The sequence below is a fragment of the Phalacrocorax carbo genome, chromosome 2, assembly GCF_963921805.1.
Source record: "Phalacrocorax carbo chromosome 2, bPhaCar2.1, whole genome shotgun sequence".
In the NCBI taxonomy this organism is placed as follows: Eukaryota; Metazoa; Chordata; class Aves; order Suliformes; family Phalacrocoracidae; genus Phalacrocorax; species Phalacrocorax carbo.
Window position 1 is genome coordinate 58,135,000 of NC_087514.1, and position 27,485 is coordinate 58,162,484.

The window sequence follows — 27,485 nt, forward strand, 5'->3', positions numbered from 1 at the left end:
TTTTCTGCGTTCTCTTTTATCAACCTCCTATAGAAAACTCCAGTCAAACTGGTTTTTCCTTTCTGGCAATCACCATAGCAGACTTAGTATTCCAAACCACTTCCACCGGAGTAAGTGATCTTTGATTTCCAACAACCAGTGCTGGTTCAAACCTGGATTTGGCATTCTTCAGGACTCACAGCACTTGGTGGATTTTGTGAAGACTGAGAGGATATCCACAGTGTAACAATTTTGGAAAGCAAAACCATCAAGCAGATAGGTGTAAGTTGCACTGAAATGATTTTTCCATATCACAGCAAGATAAACTTGAAAGTAACAGGGAAAGCTGTATTTGCAGCTTTCAGTGAAAATACTTCTGACATCCCCTGCCAACCTTGTGGTATGGAGCTGGTGCTTGTAAACCTGATGCATTTGACAGCTCCAGATATTATCAAGGCTTTTGCCTGTAGTTCATCTTTCCTCAACATAAAAGTCCAAGTTCTTTTTGAAGAATTCACCTGAAGAGGTGGAGGGGAGATCTTTTATACACTGTAGTTAGTGGGACATAAAATCAAGGTTTTGATCTATCATTCTGTCTAAAGGCATGTTCTTCAGCTTCTGACGGGACGGTTGTGTTCTGCCCACGGAACTCATCTGATGTTTCAGGTATTCTCTGCTTCACTTCCAGCCCCAATCTGTGTAGTTGCTGGAAGATGTTAAACAGTTGTTTGATTCAGACAGTGGATAAAGACATCCTAGTCTGTCATACCTAAGCTCACAAAGCAGTCAGGATTCAGATCTCTCCAGATAATGCAATATGAGCTTTCTGTTTTCAGGTTATTATCTTTTTGGTCCTCTGTTCAAAATTGCACTTACAATTGCAGAATGTGCTCTGTGTAGCCTTTACATTGCAGAACTCAAATCTGGGTCTATATAAATGCTCCACGAGTGTACCAATATGCATATAACTGTTATCAGCCTAGGACTGTCCTCTCATGACGAAGAAGAAAGTTCACTGAAGTCCATGGATTCAAGCTGGTGTGAATGTGGTCAAAAGGAGGGTCTACCTGGGCCAATCTGAGCCTCAGATTTTATCAGTGCTTCATTCTTAGGCCGTGTTTTGCAGCAGCTTGGCTGCTTGCACCCCCGGGGAATAAAACATCTGATCACCCGCAATAGAATAATGTCCCCTTTAAAATAAATAAATAAATGACCTTTCTTCTTTCTCTCTTTGCCCGCCATCTTCCCTCTTCTCTGAGATCCCACATAGCAGAAGTTACAGATAATGAGTCTCATTTCTGCTGGAGCCTGTTAACCTTTCTGTGTGAATGACAGTTTTCCAGATTTAAGTCTTAGTCAGTGTTTATGTTAAGAAGAGGGTTAATGATGATCCCCATAGGCCTCTCGCTCGGAAAGCAAAAACATCTGCTAAGCCAAAAAGTGGTTAGTTTGCTAAATTTAGAAGGAAGAAATGCATTTCCCAAAATTCACACTGCTTCTTAGCAAATTTAAGGAACCAGTGGGGCAAGCAGTTATGGAAGTCATGCGGTTTATTAATTTTTTAGTTTCGTTCGTGTCATTTCACTTTAAAAAATGAGATTGCTGTTATTAAGCAGAAGAGGGGTACTATTCATACATCTGAAACACTTTAATGCAGTTGAACTTTTTGTGCATTTATTTAGGTTAACAACTGGACATGTGCCAAGGCCAGTGAATCTTAGAGATGTTCTGCAGTACATACTGAGAAAAGACAACTTAGTGGTGGACAAAGTGAGGTTAAAATGGAAGCCTGCTAGGAAACTCTCTTAACCGAGCCCATAGACTAGGAAAACTCTTTTACAGATTTTAGCCATCTTTCTTTATCCTCGCCAAACGCGCTCCTGATTGCTGCCAGCTGTCTGGCTCATTACGGGAAAGGGTAACCTCACGAATGGTGACGAGCCCTCGGTTGTGACCATCTTTGCTTTTAACGTCTCGGCCAAAGTCAGCCTCTGTAAGTGGGGTTTAAACTAGAGTTTTCCTGTTTCATGGGATTACCAGGGGGCATAGTTTGCTGGCACCAATAGAGCGTCGCGTGATGGCTTCGCTCTTGATGACTTTGTGGTGGCTGGGGCCATGGCTGACAACAGCCATTGCCGGGGCAACCGAACGAGTCGGGTTATACTCTTCCCTGTCGAGGTGTTCTTGCTGCCGGCAGGCGGTATGGACACCGGGATGACGAAGTACCATCGCTTGTGTGTCTAGGAGAGATCACCATCGGTGGCCTGCGACCCTCCCCGGTCTTGTTGCCTCCCTCCCTCTGAAGCAAGCCCAGAGTGGCCGGTGCTGCCGTGGGGAAACACACTGGCTTCACCAAAAGCTGTGCAGCCCAGGATGCCACGTCCTGGCTGCGCGTCCGTCGTCTGTGGTCCCCAGCGGGTGGGTGGGTGACCTGCCTCCAGCTGCCTCCCGGCTTCATCCCCCCTCACCGAGGGCTGGCCAAATGCTTTAAACCACAAATCCTCAAACTGTACTGGCCTGTTCGCAAGCCCGCGGGTTTCAGGCATGACTGTACTTTGCCTCTTAGCCTCCCGTTTAACCTTTTCATCTCCTGGCGCAACAGTTCCCTGCCGGCCAGCTGCGACCTGCGGATGGGCAAAGGTGCGTTGCCCTGGATAAATCCCACCGGTTTTTGGTAATCCCCAAGCAGCGCTTTGCCAGCCCCGGGCGGGAGGGTGTGAGGTCTGCTGGGAGGCTAGCGAGCTGTGGGAAAATACGGTTTTGAAAACTGAAACAGAGGATACGGAAGGTAAATTCTGGAGATCTTTATAAATGCAGGTTTCACCTGTATTTTGGCAAAATCCGGCAGCCCTCCCCCCCCCCCCCCCCGCCCCAGCACGTTGGGGTGAGGCGGGAAGGGCGGGGCGGGGAGCGGGAGCCCGGCTGGGCAGAGACTGCCCCCTGCCGGCCCGGCGCGGCACCGCCCCGCCCCGCCCCGCGCGGGTTGGGGGGGGGGTCGGGGACAGCGGCCTCCGCCACCTCCCCTTGGGGTCCCACGTCTGTCACACCCACGCCAGCGGCCGCAGAGGCGGTCAGCGCGTTCACGTTGGTAGTGAGACACGTGCCTTTAACCGCCGGCAGCAAAAGGGGAAGTGCTGGGGAGCTTAAGAGACGCCAAAAACCGTGTGACAAGCGATGGCAACGCGTCCGTTGCTAGCCCTGTGGAAAGAAATGCTCTGTTCCAGGAGCGTCGTCACTGTTTGCGCTGGGTGTTTTTGCCCGTAACCGCTCGCGCGGCCGCTGGTCGCTCGCAGCTGGAGAGCGCCGCGTAGGTGAGCCGCAGCGGGCCCGGCACGGGTTCCCGCCCTTCCCGTTCGGCCCTCGGCCTCGCGCCCCGCCCTGGCTGCCGCGCGTGCTCCTGGCGGGAAGCGACCGCGGAGCGGTGCGGAGGGGGAGAGGGCAGACGCTCCCCTGCCACCTGGAAGCTGTATATAAAATAGAGTGACTGTTTAAATTTGACAGGTAAATCCTTAGCCATTAAATCTTACCAGCGTCTTCCGAGGGATTTCTGCTGGTATTTTCAGCAATTTACTTGGGGAAAATTAATCCTTTAGGGGTTAGAATATTACTGGGAGCTGTTCTCATTATGTCTTGCTCAGTTACCAGGAAATATATCAGAATAATATGAGGTTGCTTGAAGCCCAACCGTGGAGCCTAAAGTATTCACGAAACCAGAAATCCATAGTTTCCTACTTCAAATATTGCAGGAAGAATTAACAGGACTGTAATCCCTTATGCGATTAAAAAATATATTTTATGGAAAGAAAGAAGGAAAAATATCAAATCTTGATATTGTCCCTGATAACTGCAACGGAAAAAAAAAAAAAAGGTATTTTTTTTCTATTTCGTCTTCCTAGAGAGCTGGGGTAGGTGTTCTCATTGTGAAATGCCTGGCTCACCTGTGACTTGTTGCAGCCCAAAGAGGGTGGAATTCAAAGTCCTGGTCCTGGGTGGTTTCATACAGTAGATTGTTGTGCTGCTGCTGGGTTCTGAGCCTGGCTGAGGAGTTTGCAAAGCTCTTAATGGTCCATCAGAAATGTAAAGGTTCGCTGATCCCGACAACTTACCTGAAGATAAATTTGAGGTTCTTCACTCTGAGAACTTAAAGCTACAGCCTTAAAGATTTACCACCTTACCTTTTTCTTTTAGAGAGACAAGCATTTTGACGTGAGTTTGATTTCTTGTTTTCCACGGTAAATGTTTGATACAAGCAAGGCCTTTAAAATCTTGGCGTGATAAAAAATGGTTGGAAGTAGACAAAGATTTATTAAAATGTGTAGTTCATTGTATTGACCTGTGGTGTGGCACTTCATCTTTCCAATTCTTTGGATGTCAAAATACACTAACAAATATAGCAAGGGTTTTGAGGCTATCGTATTATTCCCAAGACATGATTTTTCTTTTAATTGTGATTTTGTTTGTGGGGTCACAATATCGATACAGAGCTGCATAGTGATTTACCCAGTGAGAAAAGGACTTTCAGGTACAATTACCTCCTCTTTATTTGTGTGTTTATGGGTCCTTTTTTCAGAAATTCTTATATAGCTGCTACTGCTGCTCATATTGCCATGGTTTTTAAAGAGAATAATGCTTATCGATAGTTCCCACATGCACTGGCAGGCACATCTAAAACCTGTACTTTTGTGTTCACAGCTTGCATAATATAAAATTTAGAGATGGCTTGTCAAACTAAGTGTCAGCTGAGTTTCCTAGGAAACTCACTGAAGATATTTATAAAACTACGGATCAGCTTAATAATAGATACAATAATGTCAGTAGCTCGTGATTATTTTTTTTTTAACTTTATCAGTCCATTTTTCTTTGCTTTAATTTGTTGGCCAACAAAACCACTGCATTTCCAAACAGAGCAGTGAAGACCTTCCTTCCAATATCTTGCCTAATTTATTTAAAAAAAAAAAAAAAGGCGTTTTGTGTAAGGAAATGTAAAACATCCTGCCATAGAAATAAGAAGAAATTTAATGTCATACTAATTATCAGACTGAATCCCTTATAAATAAAACCACAGTTGTAAAGTAGAAATACAAATATTATATCGCGTTATAGTTTTATTCACAGTTTAGTTTGATGTGTGAGTTTAAAGTTCATTGCACATGCATGCAAAACAGTTACTGCAGAATTAACATAAATCCTGAGTATGGGTTTCTATAGAAGCTGCAGAAATAGAAGACCTGTCAGTGTTGTAAAAAGGCATAATTCTGTGAAAATAATTTTATGCCTGAGCTGAAAAAAACAGAACCTAAAAAGAGGGAATAACTGGTGCTGGTGTCCATTTGTATTAGTTTTTCTGCTATTGTGTTTTCCTCTCATTAATTCTTTGAGCGGAGACACGAGTGTTGCCACAGTTGGGAGGCATCTTCATACTTCAAGCACTTTAAGTTTAAATTTTAGTCATGTAAATTTAAAATTTGCTGGTGTGTATATCTGTGTAGATGTACAAAAGAATGTATATTATGATAGAACGTAATTATTAGAGGTATTTAGGTTTAGTAGAAATTAGCGTTCTTTAGAAAACAATTTAGAAAAGCGATTCCAGTTTTCCCATTTTAATACAGTAATGAGAATGAAGTTAGCATATTTAGTAACGAGGCAGTACTGACTCCTTATCTCATTTGGAATGACTTGTACCTACTCTGTACATTTGCCTGTCAGAGCTAATTTTTTATACTGCGCTAATTACCCAAGTAAGGAGCTTATATGAAGGATATTCAAGAACTGATTCTCTTTCAAAAAGGAAAAGAGTATAGCTTTTTGTGTTTCAGTGTCTAGAAATCTCAGTGCACGTTTAATGTAGTTGCAAAAGAGATCTGAGGAAGCCTGTCCATCACGCACTGAAAAGGTGAATTTTCTGTAAAGCTACAAAACTTAAGCAAATCCTAATAGTTGCGTGTTGATTTACTGGATGCTAGTGATATCATTGCAGTTTGATACAGCAAGGTGGCAGGTAAAACCTTGTAAATCATTGCATTTATTTTAGTATAGATCACATGTGGCCAGCAACCTTGCAAGCATAAAACATTACGCTGCTATGTCAAGTGATAACGTGATAAAGCGCATGATATTTGTCAGACCTCACTCTCCCTTAACTTGGTGTTGCAGTTTAGGGTATTGGAAACGGATCCTTTTATCAGGATGAGGCTGACGATTTCTAAATGGAAGATGACTTGGGCTGGTACCTAGAACATCTAATTAAGGGACTTCTGTCATTCCCAACCCTGCCATGGATTATTTGTAGCATAACTGTGTTACTCACTCCTCTGTTCTTTACCATAATTTGCCTGTTTGGAAAATGCAAATATTAACAACCAATAACCTTCCTGAAGTGCATGTTGTATACGTGAGAGAGATGTGAATTGGTGCTAAATACCATGTTTAATCATTTCGGATAAGTTCTGCCAACATGACCTTGGTACTGGGGAGACAAGATGTATTGTCTCTGATTTATACATCAACTCCAGAAGAAATGCTTCTGCAAGAAAAACACCCACTCACGCTGTCTTGTGAGGTTTGTGATGGAGTCATAGTTGTGCTCAAATACTCGCTTCTGTCCACACTCTCAACCAGAGCCCTTTCTTTGTCAGTCATAGTGGAGGAGCATTTTCTCCCCTGATTTCTGTTGCATTTATCGTTCCTGAGCCGTGCAAGTGATTGCACTGCCCACGGCCGTTTGCTGTCTCTGCCTCAGGCTCCTGCCCATTTTCTGCAGGCTTGCTTAACCTGATGGTGCTGCCACCTTACTGCACTCAGAGACCTGGATTTACCCCTCTGCAAACCTTTTACCCTGATGAAAAGTGGGTGTTTCCAGGCCTGTTGGATCAAACTGTTAAGAAATTGGAAAGAAAACTTTGATTTGGACTTGGAAATACAGGAGTGCTGCCTGAACCGCCGTGTTAAGGAAAATTACTCTGTTTTTGGGAAGAGATTCAGCTTGGAGGCATTTTTGGCTTGGACTTTTTTGCCTTCTATTTTCATTTCATGCGCTGCAAGCATGAGGTGAGAGTTGTGTTAATGATAGGTGCGCCAGTTAAAAATACATGGCTCTGCTCCAGTGTCTGCACTAACTGCAAGGGTACCTGAAGTTAAACTTTGCTTAATCAATATTCTCAAGGTGATGAAAATCATCTGACCAAAAGGTTCACTCTGAATACAGCTGCTTTCTCATGGTGACTGTAGCTGACTATAAAGATGTGGTTTTGTATCTTTATGTAAGTTTATGGTGGCTTTTGGCATGGGAGGAAGTTTTGTAAAAAGGTGGTATTTCTTTAGAGTTTGTTCAGTGTAGTTTTGTTATCAGGCGCCCATCATGTTGCACTAAACACTGATATTTTTTTTTTAAACAATACGCTTAGCCATCACACCTTGATCATCCAGAAAGAAAAGCTGGTTATTCCAACTGTAGCTACTGCATTTTGTTTCCCTGTTATAACAATGGAGGTTCAAAAAGGAAAAATAGTATGAGTAAATATATACGCAGCATATTTTCTTTTCCTTTGAGTTCATATCCATGGGAAAGCGCTATGAGAATTGCAGAGAGGCTTTTGGCGGGGTATTTTTTCAACTGGCCAGTGTGCGTGACCCCTGTGTTAACAGTGAGTCACATTGTAAGTCAAAAGTTCACTGGTTTTTTTGTCTTTCCCACTGCAATTAAGTAGATTCCACATGCACACCCAAGTAAAATTGGGAAAAATTTGCCAGATGATAAAGAAATCTTGATAATATTGTAGCAGGATGAGTCAGCTGGTGGGATATTCACTGCCAAATACCACACAACAATGCAGAAATTCAAGAAAGCATCTAAGTCACATGGGCAGTCTGGGGAAGATGAGCCAGCTGGGCTCACATGAAATCTAAGAAATGGGTGAAAGTGAGAGAGGAGAAACTGAGTATTTTAGCTATACATATAAAATCACGTTTTTATGTGTTTACTGCTGCCATTCAGACATGTTCTGGGAAAGAATTAAAGTGTGAAATGATTTCTTAAATAACTGGAGAATGTGGTTCCTCCCTTTTTTTCTCATTCCCTTTTCTCTTGCCCTTCCTGGCAGCTTTAAGTTTTTGTTTCACCTTATGCATCTCGCTGAGTTTGGCAACATAAGGAGTCAGACTGGTTAACCTCCACTTCATGTAGGTTTTGCTTTCCGTTTCTTACACTTCAGTTGCAGTGTTTGAGGGCAGCATGTCGGTCCAGAGGGATTTGTATAACAAGCATTTCTGCAAATGTTACTGAGACCGTAATTAACATTATGCTAGATTAGCATTATGCTAAATAAAGGCAACCCTTCACCCCATTTTCTTTTTTAAACCCCAAAATCCTTTTTATGTCTAAGCAACCATATAATGTTGTGACACATGGTTAGTCATAGTATTTTTTAGTGGACCTCACAAAATTATAACATTTAACTGCATTTGGACCATTTGTGGGAACTGCGTACCGGTAAGTGTAGAAGCACTGTATTGGAACAAAGTCTGGGTAAAACGTTGTTTGGCTTGGAAAATGTAATCAATATAAGTAAATGATCGGGGTCATAGCTTTACCATTAGACTCGTGTTTTACTTTGCAACAGGATTTAGACCAGAAAAGGTAGTGAAAAGTGTTATACTAGACAGTATTTTACATGTCTTAGTGCATGTTTATTTTTCTTCTAGCTTTTTAGAAAGAATTGACAGCGTCAGCATGGATGACTACACACCCACAGATCAGGTTAGTATAACTAACGGGGTAGGGGCTGAACCAAAATGCCCATTCGTATGAATTCTTCATATAATTTATTTTAATCCCAACAACAGCTGAAATAGGACATACTGTATAATATCAAAATACAGTGTAGCTGTTTAAGGAATCGATATTAAAGAAGAAAAGTGGTGCAAGCTTGTCTCTTACTGTTATTACACGTAGGTCAGTGATTCCTGTAATACGTCTGTTTCTTCTTGCTTTCCGTTCTGTGTCCCGCAAACAAAGTGAAGGGAACAGAAAACGGTAAACGTAAATGCCTATAGTTTCCATCACCAGCCTTTGCTACACAGAAAGAGTGTTTTATTTCAATGGTGGAGGTGATGGAAACCCGGAGGGAGGCTTCCCATGTCCATCAGACAGGTCCTTCAGAGGCAGAGCCTGCAGTGCATCTAGTGTCCAAATTTAGGGGAGAGCACAAGCGGCAGCAGCAGACCTCGTGGACTACTTTGCGGGCATGCAGACGCCTTCTTTCCAGCCTGTGCCCATCTCCTGTGGTCAGGATGGCTTCTATTTAAGCCTTATTTGCAGGACAGTACACTGTTTTCCCAGATGTTATGATACATCTTGGTAGAGTGCTCTACTGACAAATGTATTCAGGAAAGTTAAGGCAGAAGTGGTGCAGCCTTGAAATAAGAAAGGGCTTCACCATGCTGCACAGCTTTGGCTGCCTTCCCTGAGCTCAGGCTGTGTGGTTTCCTTGGTCAGGATGTCTCTCTGGAAAACTTACTCTCAGGTTGCTCTTTTTCAGTGCAGATATCCCACTGTCATCTAGTAGTCTCAGCCAAGGTTGTGGGCCACATCATAAACTGCAAATACAGGTGGCAGAAGAGAATCCCTGCACTGGATAATTCAGTCTGACCATGCAAAGTGGAAGCCCTTTAAAAAATACAATTGCCAATGTCATTGTGCAATCAGGGACTGAAAACCAGAGAAATTAAGTGACTTGCCAGAGGTCAGACAAGGAAGTATGCGGAGCAGAGCCTGTTCCTTCAGACCTATTTCAGGTGTATAACTGCAAGCTTGTACAATTACTCTGACCATATCCTGAAACAGAAGGCAGTAAAAAGTAGTATGCGTTGCATTATAAGGTGAAACTTTTATAGTCAACCCAATATAAAATCAATTATTAAAGCCCTCAGAACATTTTCAGACCAAAGCAGCAGCACTGGGATTTGCTTCATCTGGACCTCATGGTCTGATCTTAGCATCGATGCCACTTAGCTGGAGAGAGAAGTCAATGAAGCAAAGTCTCAGTTTTGCGGTCGCTATTTATGTTAGTGTTGGCCTGTTTGTTCCTGGGAAGGCTTTCTCTACCTGGAGCAGTCATTCATCATCTAGAAAATTTTCCTGATATTTCCTTTGGGAAGAAATGCTGTGTGTCTCCAAAGATCAGAAGAGGCCTTTCGTGTTTGGCAGACAGAAAACTTTTGCTCTAAAGGAGGCATTCTCTTTTGCTGTCGGGTTTGCATCCTGTCGTACTGTATCAGTTGTCCTGCTGAATTAACTGGTAAAAATCGCTACATTCCTTTTTCCCCTTGCTTTCTTTAATTTTTTTTTGCACCATCCCAAAACAGTGACTGAGTCTGATAACAAATAAATGTCAGCAAGTGACAGAAAATGACAGTAACATATAAAATAACTAAAAAAAAAAAGTGGCCTTCAGCTGAGTTCATGCAGCTGTCAAAGCAGCTGAGGTCTGCCAGTTACCAGAGTGCTTGAAGCAGTAGGTGGTAGGGTAGGAGAAAAAGGCAAGCTGTGCTTGGACTCTGCACCACTGACAGCCTCCTTCCCTCCCCACTTTTGTGGCCACTGCGTGGCAAGAAGAGCCAAGCTAGACCCAGCAGCCCTTCCCTTGCCCCAGGAGGGGAGTGCTCCCTGGGGAGGCAGCTGCACTGAGAGGTGGCTGCTCAGGGAGGTTCATCCCCATCAGGCAGCCAGCAGCTTTCTCCGGCCTCCAGTTTTGTTCTGCACCCACTGCCCAAGCAGCAGTGCTGGATAGTCAAGGTTAAAAATGCTGCTGGTGATGATGATAGCACACGGTGAGCTAGTTGCCCGAGGAATGCATCATAAATTGCTTTTGCCTACTTCCTTTGAGAATTTAGGAAATTATTAATTTTTAATTATTAAAAGAATGTTATTTAAGTTGTAAAGCATTGCTGGTTTGAAAAATAAGAAAGAAATGCCAGATTTATGTACAATCTAAATTCTGTTCCCCTGTGCTCTGTAATAGAGCTTTAATTATTCAGTCACAAGCTATTATTTCGATAGGATTCCTGTCTCATTCAATACAAAGAGGGCAGAGTTAAGGTTGCCTGGGCAACTGTAAATCTGGAGTTTTCTAACATTTGAGTACTTGACTTTACAACAGGAATAACATTTTTTCTAAGCTCTGTGTAACTTCAGAATTCATTATCCACGTCACATACAAAATTGTACAACCATCAATAACAGGTTTCAGTGGCAGTAGGGAGAATGTATGTAAGGTCTTCTGCTTCCTGAGCGTGCACAAACCAAATGCAGAGATGATGTTTGTGTATATCTGCTGTGTCAGTATGGACAAATGCAGGTTTACCAACAAGTCAGATTGAACTTCAACTAAATGGAACATTTAAGACTTTTCATGGAAAATAATATTCCATGCTTTTAAAAAGAAGGAGGTTAGAAAAAAACCTTGCTAATCAGCTTCTGTGTTCTCATTTCCAGGACCTATTAAGATGCAGAGTGTTGACATCAGGGATTTTTGAAACAAGATTTCAAGTAGATAAAGTAAATTTCCAGTAAGTCTATTAGTAATAATTTATGAGTATCATACTAATTTTTAACAACTCCGTTCAGATGTCTGTGCTCATGTATGCTCAATATAGTAGGTTTAGGGTGGGAGTTGGGGGGTAGTTTTTTGTTTTGTTTGGGTTTTTAGCATTCTGCCCATAGGTTCTAGGAAAATTGCCTCATACTGTGCAAAAAGAGCTGCTGCTAGTTACTTGTATTAGTGATGCTCTATTGTGGGGTTGTCTGTGGCTGTTTGTACTAACTGCTTCATCGATACAGCACTGTAAACTGATAAAATACTTTTGGGGATAAGATCTCACAGATGTCAGTGGAAATCCTGCTGCAAGTCAGGCTTTGTACAGTGGGACGAGGAAAGTTAAATGTCTTCCTTGTTCCGGGGACCTGCAAGTTCTGTCTCTGTCAAAGTTTTGTGCTGTGCCGTGCCTCTGTAAAACACCCGCTGACAGGCTGCCTCCGCTCACCGGTCCTTGCCCCGAAAGGTAGCAGTGCTGGCAGGGCAGAGCTGCCGCCATGTCCTCCTCCTCCCCAACACCCTTCAAAATAGGCCAAAACCTGTCCTTGTTTATAGTACGGTAGGCCCAACCTTACATGCCACATGCGCTTCTGTGGGCTGGAAAGGCCACTTGCCCTGGAAAAGAGTATATTCCTCATTTTATGGGTTCAGTTGCCTGACAGACACCTGCCTGGCAGAGCAGGGCAGGTGGAGCTGTGCAGCTCTCTGACATGCAGTGCAGCATCAGCAGAGCTCTTGGCACACAGCACGGCATCAGCAGATCTCCCTCCCCTTCGGGCAGTATTTTACTGCTGCTGTCCTTGGGGCTGTCAGATTTTTAAACTGAACCCTAGTGCTGCATGCTTCATGTGACTTTCCTAGTGCACATAAGTGATATAACATCCTATGGCTTTTTAACAGCATGTTTGATGTAGGTGGCCAGAGAGATGAGAGAAGGAAATGGATCCAATGCTTTAATGGTAAGTAAAAATATTCCACATTTTTATTTTGAAATGATTCTGTGAGGTGTGAGCAGCTTAGTATTCATATTCATGCACAGTGTGTCACTAAGACAGGAGCCCAGTGTTATACATATTTTCTTTGGGTATTTTTGGCAGCTTGGGGAGTAATGGCAGTGTTACCCCGAGGAGTACGTACTGGGATAACAGAGATATTCATTTCTCTCTCCTTTTTTTCTTTTGTGTGCTCTGCCCAGATGTCACGGCTATCATCTTCGTTGTGGCTTGCAGCAGCTACAACATGGTAATAAGGGAAGACAATAACACAAACAGACTACGGGAATCCCTGGACCTTTTCAAAAGTATCTGGAACAATAGGTAAAACACACCTCATTTCCCACCCACCCGCCCCCGTTTAGCTACAGTTCAGCTCCTTACAAAATAGGACTCCCCTTACTATATGCTCAGATTGCTTATTCAGAAAATGTCCAGGTAGGGCCAGGTCGCAGGGTGCCCCCGCAATGCGTGTCCCTCCCCGGCGGGGGCTGTGGCGCGGGGACGGTGCACACGGTGTTTCGCCACTGCTGCCAAAACGATGCAGGGCGTGGGGACAGCTTGGGAAGGGCAAGCTGTCCATGCCAGCTGCCACCAGGGAAGCAGGGGAGACCCTTTCCTGGCATCACTGTGCCGCTTGGCCAAGACTGAGAGCATCCTCCAAGTTACATTTTGTCTCCTCCTCAAACGCAGCAGCAGGAGCAGCTAGCTGTTGGCATTGCATTCGATCCACCGGCTGGCGCTGCACTCAATACCCGCGTGGGCAGCCGCTCTCATATAAGACTCGTCTCTGACAGCGCGGTTTCTTTGCCTTGTGGGATGGCATTTCAGATCTAATCGAGTTGTAACTGCCATTAAATTGCCATCCTGTCACAGTGCATGTAAATTACAGATATGTAACCAAATAGAAATCTGAATAGGTTCCTGATAGAGAGTAAGTAAAAACAATACACAGAATAAGGTAATGGAGTCTCAGCACATACCTTTGAGGATGCTCTGCACTGAGAAGTGATTGAAGTGAGAAAAAATGTTAAGCTCAAGTCCCAAACGCACATCATCACAGTGCTGGCTAGGTATTAATTGGGGAAGAAAAGAGATTATTTTCTTTTGATTCATCAGGTGTCATACAGGCCACCCTGAAAGACGGGATATCTGTGAGGATGAATAGTAGATGGGACAGAGCAGTCTGAGCAAAGGCAGCTCTCCAGCCTTTTTCTTTTGCTGCAGCAAAACCAAAGTAGACAGTAATGTCTGGTTTTGGACTGCGGTGCTTTTACGAAATGTCATCATTTTCCCAACTCGATATCGAAAGAGTAATTTAGAAAACAATATTTGAAGACTGCTCCCTTCAGCCATGTCTACTGCAGTTTTTATAAATGTATTTACAGATCCTATAAATATACCCACCAGCACAGGTACAACGCAATCAAACCAATAATTTAGGTCATCTTTTTTTAATGTTGAAGCATGTTCCACACTTCTTCCCTCTCTGTCCACATAGGGATAGCCAGTAAATTTTCTGTTGAAGTGATACGTTTTCCTTGATTCATGTGTCAGAGATAACACAAACATTTGGTTTGTTTTTGACAGGTGGTTACGGACCATTTCTATCATTTTGTTCTTGAATAAACAGGACATGCTGGCTGAAAAAGTCTTGGCAGGGAAATCAAAAATCGAAGATTACTTTCCTGAATATGCGCATTATACTGTACCTGAGGATGGTAAGGTTTTTCACCACGCGGGTATTGTACCTGCTGGCATAGCCCAGCCCATAGTTCCTCTCTCTCTGTCTCTGTCTGTCTCTCTCTTGCACACACACACAAATTCACAAGCACACACCGTTCCTTAACGTGAGCTGTTGGTCAGGTAAGGAGTGTGACGGCAGCACGTAGGCTGGAGGTTCCCCAGCACAAGCAGGGTCTGAAGGGGTGCTGGCCGCTGGGGGCAGTGAGGGGGGGACTGCAGGGGGCTGGCTCCAGAGTGGCTGCCTTCCCGTTTTGGAGCAACCCTCGGTCCCAGGAAAGCAAGGCTGCCGGGCGTGTCTCTCCCCTGCCCAAATGCCTCTGGGCATCCTGCGGTGCTGAACTTCGTCAGGGATTCATTAGACTTATTTTGCGGCCATTCTGCATCCTCCAGCGCTATAAACTTCAGCCTTTGCAAATACTGACAGGAAGCCCAGCAGATCAGCAAGAGAACTTTAATGGAGGAAAACCACATCAATAAATACAGAGAGAGCTGTGACAATGGAGCAGTTAGCAGGGGTTTGGTTTCTTATTTCGCGAAGTACAATGATTCCTGCACTGCAATAACATATTGCATAAGTAAACTCTGGTGTTGTGCCACTTTTATACCAGGCAGAAGGTTGCCAAATATCTCAGGTCTGAGTCTAGCAGAAGTGGTAAAGCTTGCATTTTCTGACCGCTAGCGTCTGCCTTACCTGAGTGATGCCCCTGGCTTGCAGCCACCTGTCGCAAAAGGCTTTTGTTCTCCACTAACCATCAACAGCAGCCTGGGTTATAGAAGTGAAGATTTTCAGCTCTTGTTCAGGTCCGGAATTTCAGGAGTGTGATGCTGAGTTTCAGGTGGAGACGATAAATAAACTATCCTAAAATCTGAGCTAACCTGGCACCAGTTATATAATGCTAAGGGCTTTCAGAAGACATATTCTGTCGCCATCACCCAAATTTTCCTCTCCTAAACATACACCACATATATACAGAGTTTGGGTAAATCTTCAACATTTTTTTAGAGTGAGCCAGTTGTCAGGATTAAGTAGCTTTTGGTGTTTCTCAGCGGGATTCCACAGCAGATGTCCAGAATGATGCAGGATATTCACACATGAAGCAGCTCTCTATTTTTAACCTGTAGTTGTTCATTTATTCTTTAATTTCAGCTGACATTATTTAGGGACAGCAGCACTGAACTCTAAGATGCTGCTGATTGTGCTGCTGCTCTGTGTTTACCCTTAGCGCTGTAGATGAGAATAAAAATATGTTTCCATATTCTGATAAATTCTGCCCTTTACCATATTATGTTTATAAGCATCTGGTTTGGTATCTTAGATGAGGAGAAGTCACACTGAAGGGAAGTGAATAGATTATCTCTTCACTGTGTTGTTTTTTTCTATTACAGTAAATATAGTTGTTACGTGGCCTAGATAGAGATGACTTTGTCTGCTGACAAAGTTAGTACTGACCAATGAGTCTCCCACTCAACAAGAATTTAATCTAAGGCCCCTTGATGGGGAAATGTATCTAAGTATTCTGCTGACTTGGGGCCTGGAAATAAAACATATATTTTAAAAGATCTTTTGGTGCTATCATTTTTTCAAGTGTAATCTTGGACTAACCATTTTTAAAAACGGATTCCTGCCTGCGGAAGCTTTATTCAAGAGATGCTGTTCTGCTGCAGAAATTGCACAGCTCAGCTGCTTTTTCTAGTCATATTTTCTGATAAAAGTTAAACCCTAACTCCCACTTGTTTTATATCTGTATGAACAAACTTGTGGCTGTTAGTAAGCCTCTTTATGATATGACCAATGACATTGTTTTAAGGGTCTCAGCAATTTTCAGGTTCTTAAAATACCTTAAATGCACAGTCAGGTTTTACAGTGCCCTTTCATTTTAGAACTACCTATTGGGATAGGATATTTAACATTTTCATTTCGGTATTGAAGGACTACTTCCTCCTTATGAAATTTTTTATTATGAAAAGTAGATGATTGTTTGCTTTTCATGTTTCTGATGTCATTTATTTTTAATTGAACAGCAACACCAGATGCAGGAGAAGACCCCAAAGTCACAAGAGCCAAGTTCTTCATCCGGGATGAGTTTTTAGTGAGTAATTTTGATGTTATATGTGATTCTATCATAGGAAATACTGGCAGATGGTGTAGTTTATTTAGGGAAAACTGATGGGTTTTTGCAGAAAGCTACAAGGAGAGGAGAATGTCTGGCAATTCCCTAATTCTTTTCAGCTGCCCATCTTGCAGAACCTTCCCTAGTGCTTGCGCATTTTTATGCCCATTTTATATAAAGTCACCTGCCCTGCAAAGTGTCGCACAGCAAGTAAGTGCTGGTCCTGAAAACCATCCTGTGCCTGCCTGCATGACTCCGGGTTTGCTGCGGGTGCCAGCAGCCCTCGCTGTCTGTGCAGGGGGACAATGCCGAGCGCTATTTCTGTTGCCAGTTAGCGACGTTTTCTGTGATTGTCTTTACTTCCAAGATGCTACTGGCTGTTGCCTTGAATGTTTATTTTGTGTATCCGTCCAGTCCATGTTTAAGCAAATAGGCTTTTTTTTATCCTGCATTCCTTCAAGGGCTTTGGCAGGGGTCAGCTGGCAAGAAGGAATGAACAAAAAAGCAGATTTTATCCTTAAATAAGATTTCTGTTGTGCCAGTCAGGAGGTTTGCCTCACCCTAGGGCTGGTGTCAGGGCCCTGCTGAGGAATCATAAGAGATTTCCTTGTCTGGTCACAGTTATTCTTGCAATTAAGGTTTTCTCCAAAGCCAGAGCTGAAGAGGTCTTGTCTACGTTTCAAAGATACAGTCAGTTATCAGGCACATCATCACAGCCCAGCACTGCTATCAGAAACAGAGGGCTTAATACAATGTCACCTACAGCTTCACTCATATCAAGTTGTTCTCACAGTGCAAAGCAGGAATGGAGGCTGGAACCGAAGCTCATCCATCTTGCCCTACTGGTAGAAACCATATGAGGGTGTTTGAGAGAACAAATTTAATCATTAGAATCAAGAATTTTAAAGTCGTCAACCATTTACAAGTATTTTTAGGATTTACAGCTGTTGATGCAACAAGAAAACAGCAATTAACTGTGTTCACACTTTGGGGATTTCTATTCACCGTTTTAACCTTCCGGATTCTGAGGAGAAATGTCAGATTGCGCTCTGTTAACGTAACGGTTACTGGAAAAAAAACCACTTTAAGCAAAATCTCTCTCTTGTGGTAATGCTGAAATGCTGTGAAGCAGGTGATGGTATCCAGTTTGGAAGGAGGGTTCAAGAGAACCAAATTATGGGGAAACTAGGATTAAACTCCCCATTATCTATTTTCATGATTTAAAAAAGCCACATCAAGGGTGAGGTCCTTACCTGCCATGGCTCACTGGTGTTACAGAAAGAGGCCACCAACGAAGCAGGCAGGGAGGGGAGGAGGCATGTGTCTCCTGGGTTTGTGCTTGGTTTCTCAGCGTAAAGAAACAGAGGGATGTAGTTGTTTGAACCGTTGCTTTAAATTCTTGGGCTCTTTGAAATGAACAGCTTGCAAGGGAGGTGTTTCTGCCCCCTGCAAGTGCTCTGAACAGCCTGTATGTGCCCTGGGTAATGGAGGCCACGAACGGGCCCAGCAGGGGCGACAAGGTCAGAGGCTGAGTAGAAACAACAACTTCCACTTTCATGGGTTCAGGCACAAAAGGCTGAGGTTTTGGAGAGGGGGGACAGGGGAAATAAGCTCAGCGTGCAGACTGGAGAGGGGTCTGATGTCCTTAGCCAGGTGCAAGGAAGAAAAGGTGTATACTTTCTACCTACGGCCTTCCTGGCTTTGCTTTATACGTTTCAAGTCTCTTCATTTATGACCTTTTCGTTGTCCCGCTCTGTTAAATTTTCAGACACAATTCAGAGAAATCTGTTCTTATCATTTGTAAGCTTTACTGCAATTTTTATCACAGAAGCAGGTCTGCATAAGGTGCGGATATGTGTGAAAATCACCAGCATGGTGCTGTACCCCTTAAAACTGCACCTGGCTGTGGGCACCAGTACTGGCAAATTTAAAGCATGTCATTCGAAGAATTTTAGAGGGTTAAATATAAGCACATTTCCAACAACTACTGCTACACAGTAGTATATGAGTATTAGGAAGGCAAAATACATCATCTCCTGATCTCCGGATTGGTGCGGGGTCCTGCAGCCTCTGGGGGTTTGGGCAGCAGGCCCGGCTGTCCGGCACCCCTGGTTCTTAATGAGGGGAGCAGAGGGCAAGGGCTGGCAGGACGCATGCCCGGCCGGTGCCTGCGCTGCAAGGCTGGGCTGGGGAGGGCATGTCCCATTCCTGGAAACGTGTCTTGTAGGAAACTCTTATTTCTTCAGCAAAAGCATGTCCTTTCTCCTCCCAAGCTCTTCACGGAGGCAGCGTGCTCACGAGCTTGTTTAGGCTGCTCCCCAGCCCCATTTTGGTGTTTTGTAGACAGTGTTCTCCAGCTGCTGATGTTTTGTTTTAATATATCCCCTGTGTATAGGTAACCCCCGTTAAAGCAGTGGCACAGCCCCTCTGCTTGGTGCTGGGTTTTAAAAATCTGAACCTTGGCAGTGTAGGAGCTGCTGCTCAAGCACACAAAGAGGGCATTTGGCTCCTCACTGAAAACTGTCATCCTGACCCCCACAGTATAAGTATGCTAGTATTAAATATTTCTGCTTGTGTTATAGGAAGGTAAATGTACTTTCATTGCTCTCCCAGGGGTTATTTTTGTCCCCTCTGAACCAGTGCTAAGTAGCATGCTGCTATTCAGAACGAGTTTTGAGCAGGGGTGAAAATACTGCATTTGTCCTAAAATGAGAGCTCTACAGAGCTGTTAGGGGACAAAAAACCCTTAACATTTTGAAAACCCTTTGACATGCTTTATATGTAACCAGGTATTGCCAGAACATTCTAGGCAGCTTATTACCATAGACGTTAGTGGAATCAGTGCATGACAAACACAAAGAACACTGACTTCACTGAAACACAAGAAAAAGATTGAACGCTGGATCAGTAGGCTGGTGTGCTCTCTCCTACCCACGTCTGGGTGGCACTGAAAGCGTTTGTACGTTGTCCCTCACTGACAACGTGTAACATCTAGTCCTAGAAAGAGCATGTCAGAGTGGGAGTCTGCTCCCCCTCTCGCAGCCTTACAGTACGTAGCTGCTGCGTGCAGACCATGCGGAGATGTTAATGCGCTTGCTGACAGCGCACTGAAACTGCTGCTCGAAAGAAGCGTGCTGGAAGGGATGAGGGCAAGCACAGCAATAGCAGCTGGAAGCTGCACCTATAGATGTAGGTCTCAAACCATGCAGAGCAAAAGAGCCATAGATCCCTGCAACAGGCCAGGGCCAAATTCCTCTGAGGCTTGCCAGTTAGGTTTGAAAAAGTGCAGCAGTAGCTGGAAGGTGAGCTGGACTGTCATTTGGGGGGCAAATTTTTTTTTTTCTCCAAGATAAAAAATGTTTAGTAACTGCTCTCTCCTTGCTGCATCTGAGTGAGTGGCAGCATTATTCCACTGCCATACAGAACAGGTCTGCAGGGAAAAAAAAAAGGAGCTACTGTATCAAAAATAGAATCTCTATTGCACTCTTTACTGTCATAAAATCAGTATCATCATGAATGCCCATGCACGCCACTGTCTTTTCAGCCCTTAGGGTGCTAAGGGACTGGTTTCCCCAAAACTTCACAAGACAACACGCACACCAGACCTTTTTGGGAGACTGGGAGGCCTGTGTCGTGCAGCCAGCCAAGCACAAGCTACATTTTGAGTTTCAGCATCTTGCCACCATTGCAGTAATTTGTAGAACTTTTTTTCTCTCGTTTCGTTATTGTTTAGTGTACTTCATGCTTTAAATACGGTCTGAACAACTTACTCATCAATTGACTAGGTTATTAAATTAATATTTTTCATGAGGGAAATCCTTGACCTAGGTATTAAGCGTAGCTCACTAAGAAGACAATAATTTTTAGTGTACATTTGGAAGCCCTATATTTAATTAGTGTTGAATATCTAATGTTACCTGCAAAAATCTGCAGTTTCTTATTGATCTAATTATGTAAATCAGGGTTTGTAAATGTCTACAGTTTGGCATAGCTGTAGGTATTTAAAAGGTCAATCCCACTTGTAAAATAAATCACTGTATTAGCACTATATAGCCAGAGAGAGAACAGTGTCTTTTGCTGTTTAGCCATTATAATTTGTAATTAAATTTGGAAAAGATTTATAAAAATTATTTTCCAGAGAATTCACTTTCTGCTTTCATGAAGTTCCATATGTATTATTCAAGATAATGATATAGAATTTATATTTATCAGTCCTAATTTTATACAGAACAAAATTTTTTTTTATATATATTTTTTAAGATTCTGGGGAATTTTAACAAGATAACCACAGGTGAAGTGATGCTGGACCTTAACTTAGCAACCTGAAAAGTTGTGCAGTAGCTTTGTGAAAATTTAATTCTGCGTGGCCTGACATTTACTGGATTTGTGCTCGGTTTATTATTCTATGGGAACCCATCTGCTCTAGTGATAATTCCACCATGTTCTGGTCTCAGTAACGCTACCAAGTCTTCAGCCGGCCTGGCAGGTGCGCTAGGTAAAGGTCACTTCAGGGGCCTGCAGGACTTGAAGGAGCAGAAGCAGTAGGGTGCTCTTTTCTGCCGCTGCTACCTTCGCAACTGGGAAGGTTTCAGGTTTGTGTTGCTGATTTAAAACGAGGTCAAAAATCTGCCACATGATGGCACCAAAAAAGAATAGGGGGGAGAAAAAAAGTAGTCCCGGGACAGCTGCGTGGCAGAGGGCCGTGCTGCCAGCAGCACAGGTGAGCTGCACAGCGATGTGCAAATGATAGCAGCTTGTGCAAATGACAGTCGTGTCAGTGGCTCTTACACCGTAGTAATATACCGGCCCCATAATATTATCCGTGACTGGGTTTTGACCTTTGTTTCAAATTTGCAATTCTTGTCGGACTAGACCACCTTCCTTCTTTTATTTACTTATTCTATACACAGACTTTCCCAGGTTTCTCGGTACCCCGTAAGTCTGTAGACCGCTGAGATGCGCCCCTTCCCGTGGCACGGCACCTGACCCTTCTTTTCCTCGCTCTTTCCACAGAGGATAAGTACGGCGAGCGGAGACGGCAGGCATTACTGCTACCCACACTTTACGTGTGCAGTGGACACAGAAAATATCCGCAGAGTGTTCAACGACTGTCGAGACATCATTCAAAGGATGCATCTCCGCCAGTACGAACTCTTGTGAGGGGGATCACCGTGGAACCTGTGGTTTTAAATTCTTTGCTCCTTACTCTTTCTCTTGATGCTACCCCACACAGGGTGGAAGAATATACTATAGAAATGTCAGTCTCTTCACTTTGTTTACTTTAATTATTTAACCTTAAAGCTGATTTGAAGCGAGTTTGGGTTGGTTTTCCTTCATGCTTTTTGGGACTATTTTTGTGCTTTATTTTGACATGCCACTTCTTCGTCATTCCACTAAGCCCTTTGGCTACCTCTGTTCCCTTAGGTTGTGTTTTTTTAACTGAACGTGACCTGCTAAATTTTTTCCAGCAGGTTAACGTCAGTTCAAACTGTCGGCCGGATGACACTAAAGGCGTACCTATCCCTCTGTGTGGGTTTCCTTTTTAACACGACATTGAAGAGTACTTGATGGGTGAAAAAAAGATTAATGCACTTTGTATCAGGTTATTAAATACTGTTGAGGAAGTAGACACACAATGTAGCAGCACCACAATATTTATTACTCTGTCACAGTTTTTAGCATTTCTGAGTTGCAGGTCAACTGATAAAGTGACCTCCTCTTTTAAGCCGTTACTGGCACGGGAAGTAGAGTAGATAATGAGAGGAATAGTGAAGACAAAGCAATTTTTCTGGGGTTCTGGAGCTAAGCGTCTCTGCACACCTCAGGCATTTGAATTACAGCTACTTTTCAGCCTGTTGCATCGAGGCAGAAAATTTACCACCCTCACTTACGTTATTTGTGCTGTCCACAAATGATCCTTTTAGTTCAGATCATTCTTGGACAACAGTCCTCTCCCTATATATATTTTTTTGTTTTACTGCTGGTTTATTATATTGTACAGACTGTAAAATGTAATATTATTTTGTACAACTTTATTGAAGAAAAATACTTGTAGAAGATCTTTGTGCCTTGATTATGGCTGTACCTGTAAAATGAGCTAAGATGTAAGTATGTTTTTGATTGCGCTGTACAGCTTGATGTCAACCTTACCTGCAGCAGTGACTGGAGGTAAGACCTTTATCTGTAGAGTTTAGGGGTTTTTTTCTGGTTTATATAAAAATGCTCTTTAGTATAAAAATTATAAATTATGCAAATTAACCACTTACCTTTCCAAGTAAGGTATTACAGTCACCGGATGTTGCAGCAAACATGCCTTTCTCTTTTGAAGTCTCAGCTTTAAAACATTGGAATTCATTCAAGTGTCCAAATTGCAACCTGGTGTTGTTTTAATGGGAACCAAGGATTATTTTTTTTTTTTTCCCTCCTTTATATTTAGAAAATATGTTTGGTAATTCTTTGGTCATTCATAGAACTTCACAATTGCACAGACCGATTGTGAATGCGTAAAGCACCATTATATAGAGCTCTTCAATCTTTGTACCAACAGCGGCTTTCATTGTGCAAGTAAATAGCGAGAAAGAACTTAAAAAAAACAAAAAAAGGTGTATAAACCCTTGTGTCTGGCCTAAGAGAATTACAAGATGACATTTTTATTTCTCTTTTAATAAAGAGACACATTAGAAAATGGTTTTATTTTAAATATTGTAGAATCAAAACGTGTGAATATTTCTCAAACTTGAATAATTTATGCAAACGACATTCTCAAAACAAGTTGTGGTACAGTACAATATATAAAAAGCAAGAATTGCTGTAGCAATAAGGCATGTCCTTTTTAGTAACTATAACACTGCTTTATATTTTATACATAGGTGTTTTATGTCTGTGACTATATACTTTTCCTGTGTCCAAGATAACCTGTACAAATGTCTAAAATTACAGTTGCAATAACAGAAACCTAGCGAAGTGTTAGACTACATTACTTCATAGAGTGTTTTATCAGACTTTGGACCATTCCCCCCACCTCATTGTAAATTTAAGGGGGGAGAGAGCGAGAGAAAGAGCTAACGCGTTTCCCACATTGGCATATAAATCAGCAGGTTTGATTAACTTTTTACTATGAGCACCATTATTGGTTCCAAAGCCCAGTCAGCCATCTTTTTAAATTCAGACTACAGGCAAATTGAGAACTCGTTTCTCCTTGATGGCACAGTCCCATTTTAGATACTCTAATATGACCATTTCCCCTTCCCAGAAGTGTGTATACTTTGATAGCTGTATGTTCAATGTAGTCATCAGACATGTCCCAGAAAGTGAAAGGCTGGGTGGACTAAACTAACAAAATTCCCAAACGCACAGATTCATTTCCCATGCCAAAGACCGTAAGAGAGCGACTAACAAAATATAGTCTTTTTCTTTAAAAACAACCCCCCGGCCCACAAGTGCAGGCTAAAGCTCCCAGCCTCCGCAGGAACGTCAGCAGGAAAACTGGTCCTAGTGTGAAATAGTCCCGCTGGTTTTTCTGGGGCGGGTGGGGAGGAGCGGTAGGTTTGCTGCCTCTTTCCTCATACACAGCACGCGAAGACGCCCAGCTCAGATTTTATGTTCCCCGCACTGCCTCCAGGCGGGGGCCCCTGGCCCAGCTCTGCCCTGCGCCGCAGCTGGTGGCCTCCGCCTCCCCGCGGAAGAGCTAGTGCGGGTCAAAACGTGACTCTACAAGAAGTTAACAGAACTTGGCAGCCCTGCAGGAATCTAAAATAACGTGCATTCCTATCCCTGTCTGTCCGTAGACTGAGGGCCGAGGCGTAGGATAATGTTACTGCAGCTGTATTTGACCTTCCTTCTTGCAGAAGATCGGCAACTGGCGGGCCCGTCACCACACAGATCTCTGGGATGCAATAGGGCCCTCTTTTTTTAAGCTCATCATAGCACATCTTTTTAAAAAACAGCAGCCTGAGGTGTCACCCTAATTTTTTTTTAAGCAGGTTTCAAGTGCGTATCAGCAAACTGGATCCACGAGCTTCTTCCTGTTGTTGTCTGGTAGACGATAACTGCAAATTGTAGTCAGCTAACAACTCAATGTGTCGGGAACTGGAAGATCTCTTGTCCCAAACCACAGTCCCTTACCTATGACAGCCTAAAAAGGTTACGGAAACCCGCATCTCTCAGTGCTGATGTATCTAGTTTCTGCCTGACCCTCACAGAAGTATGACGTTAGAAGGGCCATGCAGCAATAAAACAGAGAAACGTTTCCAGTTTGCAGGACTGAGCCTCCACCAGGGTAAGACACTAGTGCAGATAAGTGATGAGGCTATAGGATTTACATAATGTACAGTTACACTTTTAATATACATATTTGATACAAAAATTATAGCAGGAAAAGGACTCATTTGATTGTAGAATACAGTATTTTTGTACAGCATGAAATGTTCATTTCAGTTAATTATTTATCCTGTAGTAGTCATATCAGCTGTATAGGACTTCTATGGTATGTGTAAATGCAACCTGCCTTCAGACTAGCAATCAAATTAGGTCATTTGCTGGCATGAATATAGTCTGATGTTTGACTGTTCTCAGCTTTGGTATTTCAGTGACTGAATGCAGATGTCTGGCTCTTCATACTGCTTTATGCTTACTGATTAAACGCTGAGCAAAATAAAATGGTGGCGTGAGAAGCTGAAAATGAGCTAGTATCAGGATTACAAGCAGAGCACCTGCTGCACAGTAGATAGTAAAGACTCTGCTCTCATACGGAAGGAAGCATTTTTGGAGGGAGAAGTCAGTTGGTGTTATGCTGCCCTGGAAAAGAAATGAAGATTGTCACTTTGCTGTCACAGTGGGTTCTGAATCAGGAGTAACAACCACGGCTGTCAGATCTCTGATCTCTAAATTCTGTGTTGGGTGGCCAGGGCTGGGGCCAGTTTCCTAGTACCAGTGCCTTCTCCATGGGGCTGAAGAGTCCGTACCTTGCGGTGCTGGGCACTAACTGGAACATTCACCAGGCCAGCATTAGCCCAGAGGCCAACCTTCCCTGTATTCCACCTAGCGTAAATAGAGAGCTGGGCTCCTCATCTGATCTGCCTTCAAGAGAAGCCTAACTTTAGCTGCTGTAAATCCACCTGGAAGGAGCCTTCCCCGGCTAAAGTTAGGTTTTGTGAATGTGCCCCTTCCTCCCCCCCTCCCGAGTACTCCTCCTACCCAGTACATGCTGCAAAAACCACGTTGGCTAATCCAAATTACGAGCATGAACTTTGACAACAAAGAAAGAACTTCATTGGGTTTTGGCTTGACTTTGCAGTTCAAATTAAAGTTTACAATGGACCGAGGCCGAGTTAAAACAGTAGTGAAGATGATGCAACTTTAATTAGCCAACCTCTTGTTTTGCAGTGAAGATGCACTGTCTGGCGTGTGCAGAGAGCATGTGTAGTTTGAAGGCAGCTACTCTCAGGACTATGGAATAAACAGAACTACTTTCAACAAGATATATTAACCGTTGCATAAAATGAAGTTAGACGTTTGGGGTTATCTGTGTATTGAGCAGCCTCAACTCAAGAGCAGTTAAAAATACATGCAAGATCTCCCCCCCAAGTCACAGACTACTCTGTAAACAAATGGTAGGTTTTGCCTCTTACTCCAAGTTTCTAGGAGTTCTGTTTTATTTTCAAACTGGGAAACTAATTGATTTACCTCTAAGGATATACTGAGCACTGGAACTGCCTGCGAGAGCATAGCCAACACACTGTATGAAATGTGAATTGGAAAGGAGGAGGCAGGCTATTGGCATGTGACAAACCTTTTCACTCACTGTGTGAAGTGGTTAATGCACAAGTTCAAAAACCACGGTCACCACGCAAGAGTTTGGGGTGGATACGGTCTTGTTTGCAGAGCTGGTAAATCAACCAAGCCAAACTAGTCTTTCTACTGTTCAGTGCACAATACTGATGATTTTTACAAGTCAATAGTTTACAATGCACCCTCTTTATAAGAAAAGAAATGTTAGATGCTTGTACCCAGATACTAATTAGATCTTTAACAGCATTGCTTTGTACCACACGGAACATTTGGCTCCCACGGATGTACTTTATAAAGTGGATGCAGTGTACTGAGTGGGTCGGGTGGGTAGGCAATTTTTTTATTTTTTGTTTTTACAGGTAGAATCAGTTTTAAAATATAGCTGACTGCCATGTTGATTTATTTATGAAAGTTATCTGACAAAAATAAAAAAAATTAAAACTTGCCATGATGAAACTAGGGTTGTTTCTATTCCTCCAACTGAACGACGGGACGCTGATTTCTGGAATTTTCCCCGCGTGCAGCACTTCACAAGCACTATGCGTATGCCCACTGAGAATCAACCGGGGATGAAACCACCATATCAGCTAGAACAGAAAATGGGAAAGCACAAAAACTGAGTCGTAGCTAAAAAGAAATTGAGCCTACAACCCTTCTTTTCTTCTTCTTCTAGCGGAACGAAACGATGGCAATTCTAATATTCTTACAAAGTGTTTTGTGTAAACTTCTGTTTTCCAGTAAGACGTGTGTTGATACTGTAATATTAGTCATACCCATTTGGCCTTCATCCCGAATACTGGACGTACTTTTTGGCCCTACAGATCAGAAAAAACAAAGGCAATAGCATGCTGTTGACGTCACAAACAGAAAAACCTTGGTTTTAGTAAAGCAATGCTTTTTTCTTGTCTCAGGGAGAACCTTGTACAGACAATCCTACATGGAGACATTTATGCAGAGGGAAACAAACACTGACCATTGGATTTGTAGGGAGTACTTCGACTTTACATTTTTTGTAGTTACTAATAAGGCAAAAGCAGTGCTTTCAAACTGTTGGAAAACAGCGGCTTTCAACCAGGCTTGTCCATAATCTACACGGTACATAAAGTGCAAAATGCTGAACTGGAGGTAACAGCACTGCAGCAGACTTAAGAGCGCTGGGACTTAGGGCCTGTACCTGGGAAGGCCAGCAGAATCAAGCCATGATCGCCAGGATCTCAGGGGAGCGGCTCTAACAAGCAGCCTCTCAAAGGCCTCATTAAAGCACGAGCAGCTGC

At 43.1% G+C, this 27,485-nt stretch overlaps 2 protein-coding genes across 10 annotated transcripts in view; one reads left to right on the forward strand and one right to left on the reverse strand.

Moving 5' to 3' along the window:
* The window catches only part of GNAL (G protein subunit alpha L), a 199,308-nt gene extending 176,201 nt beyond the window's left edge, over positions 1-23,107 (forward strand). For all 3 annotated transcript variants that reach the window (XM_064443033.1, XM_064443034.1, XM_064443035.1), the window contains exons 6-12: positions 8,683-8,737; positions 11,474-11,547; positions 12,474-12,532; positions 12,769-12,889; positions 14,156-14,286; positions 16,334-16,401; positions 21,436-23,107. In XM_064443033.1, the coding sequence (XP_064299103.1) occupies positions 8,683-8,737; positions 11,474-11,547; positions 12,474-12,532; positions 12,769-12,889; positions 14,156-14,286; positions 16,334-16,401; positions 21,436-21,582 (655 nt within the window). In that variant the 3' untranslated portion in view covers positions 21,583-23,107. The remainder of the gene's footprint in view (positions 1-8,682; positions 8,738-11,473; positions 11,548-12,473; positions 12,533-12,768; positions 12,890-14,155; positions 14,287-16,333; positions 16,402-21,435) is intronic.
* Positions 23,108-24,749: 1,642 nt separating this feature from the next.
* The window catches only part of MPPE1 (metallophosphoesterase 1), a 32,168-nt gene continuing 29,432 nt past the window's right edge, over positions 24,750-27,485 (reverse strand). For 6 of the 7 annotated variants that reach the window (XM_064443039.1, XM_064443040.1, XM_064443038.1 and 3 more), the window contains 3 exons: positions 26,985-27,026; positions 26,658-26,798; positions 24,750-25,218 (listed from right to left, as the gene is read on the reverse strand). In XM_064443039.1, the coding sequence (XP_064299109.1) occupies positions 25,036-25,218; positions 26,658-26,798; positions 26,985-27,026 (366 nt within the window). In that variant the 3' untranslated portion in view covers positions 24,750-25,035. The remainder of the gene's footprint in view (positions 25,219-26,657; positions 26,799-26,984; positions 27,027-27,485) is intronic. The other variant, XM_064443043.1, reaches the window with a different exon arrangement.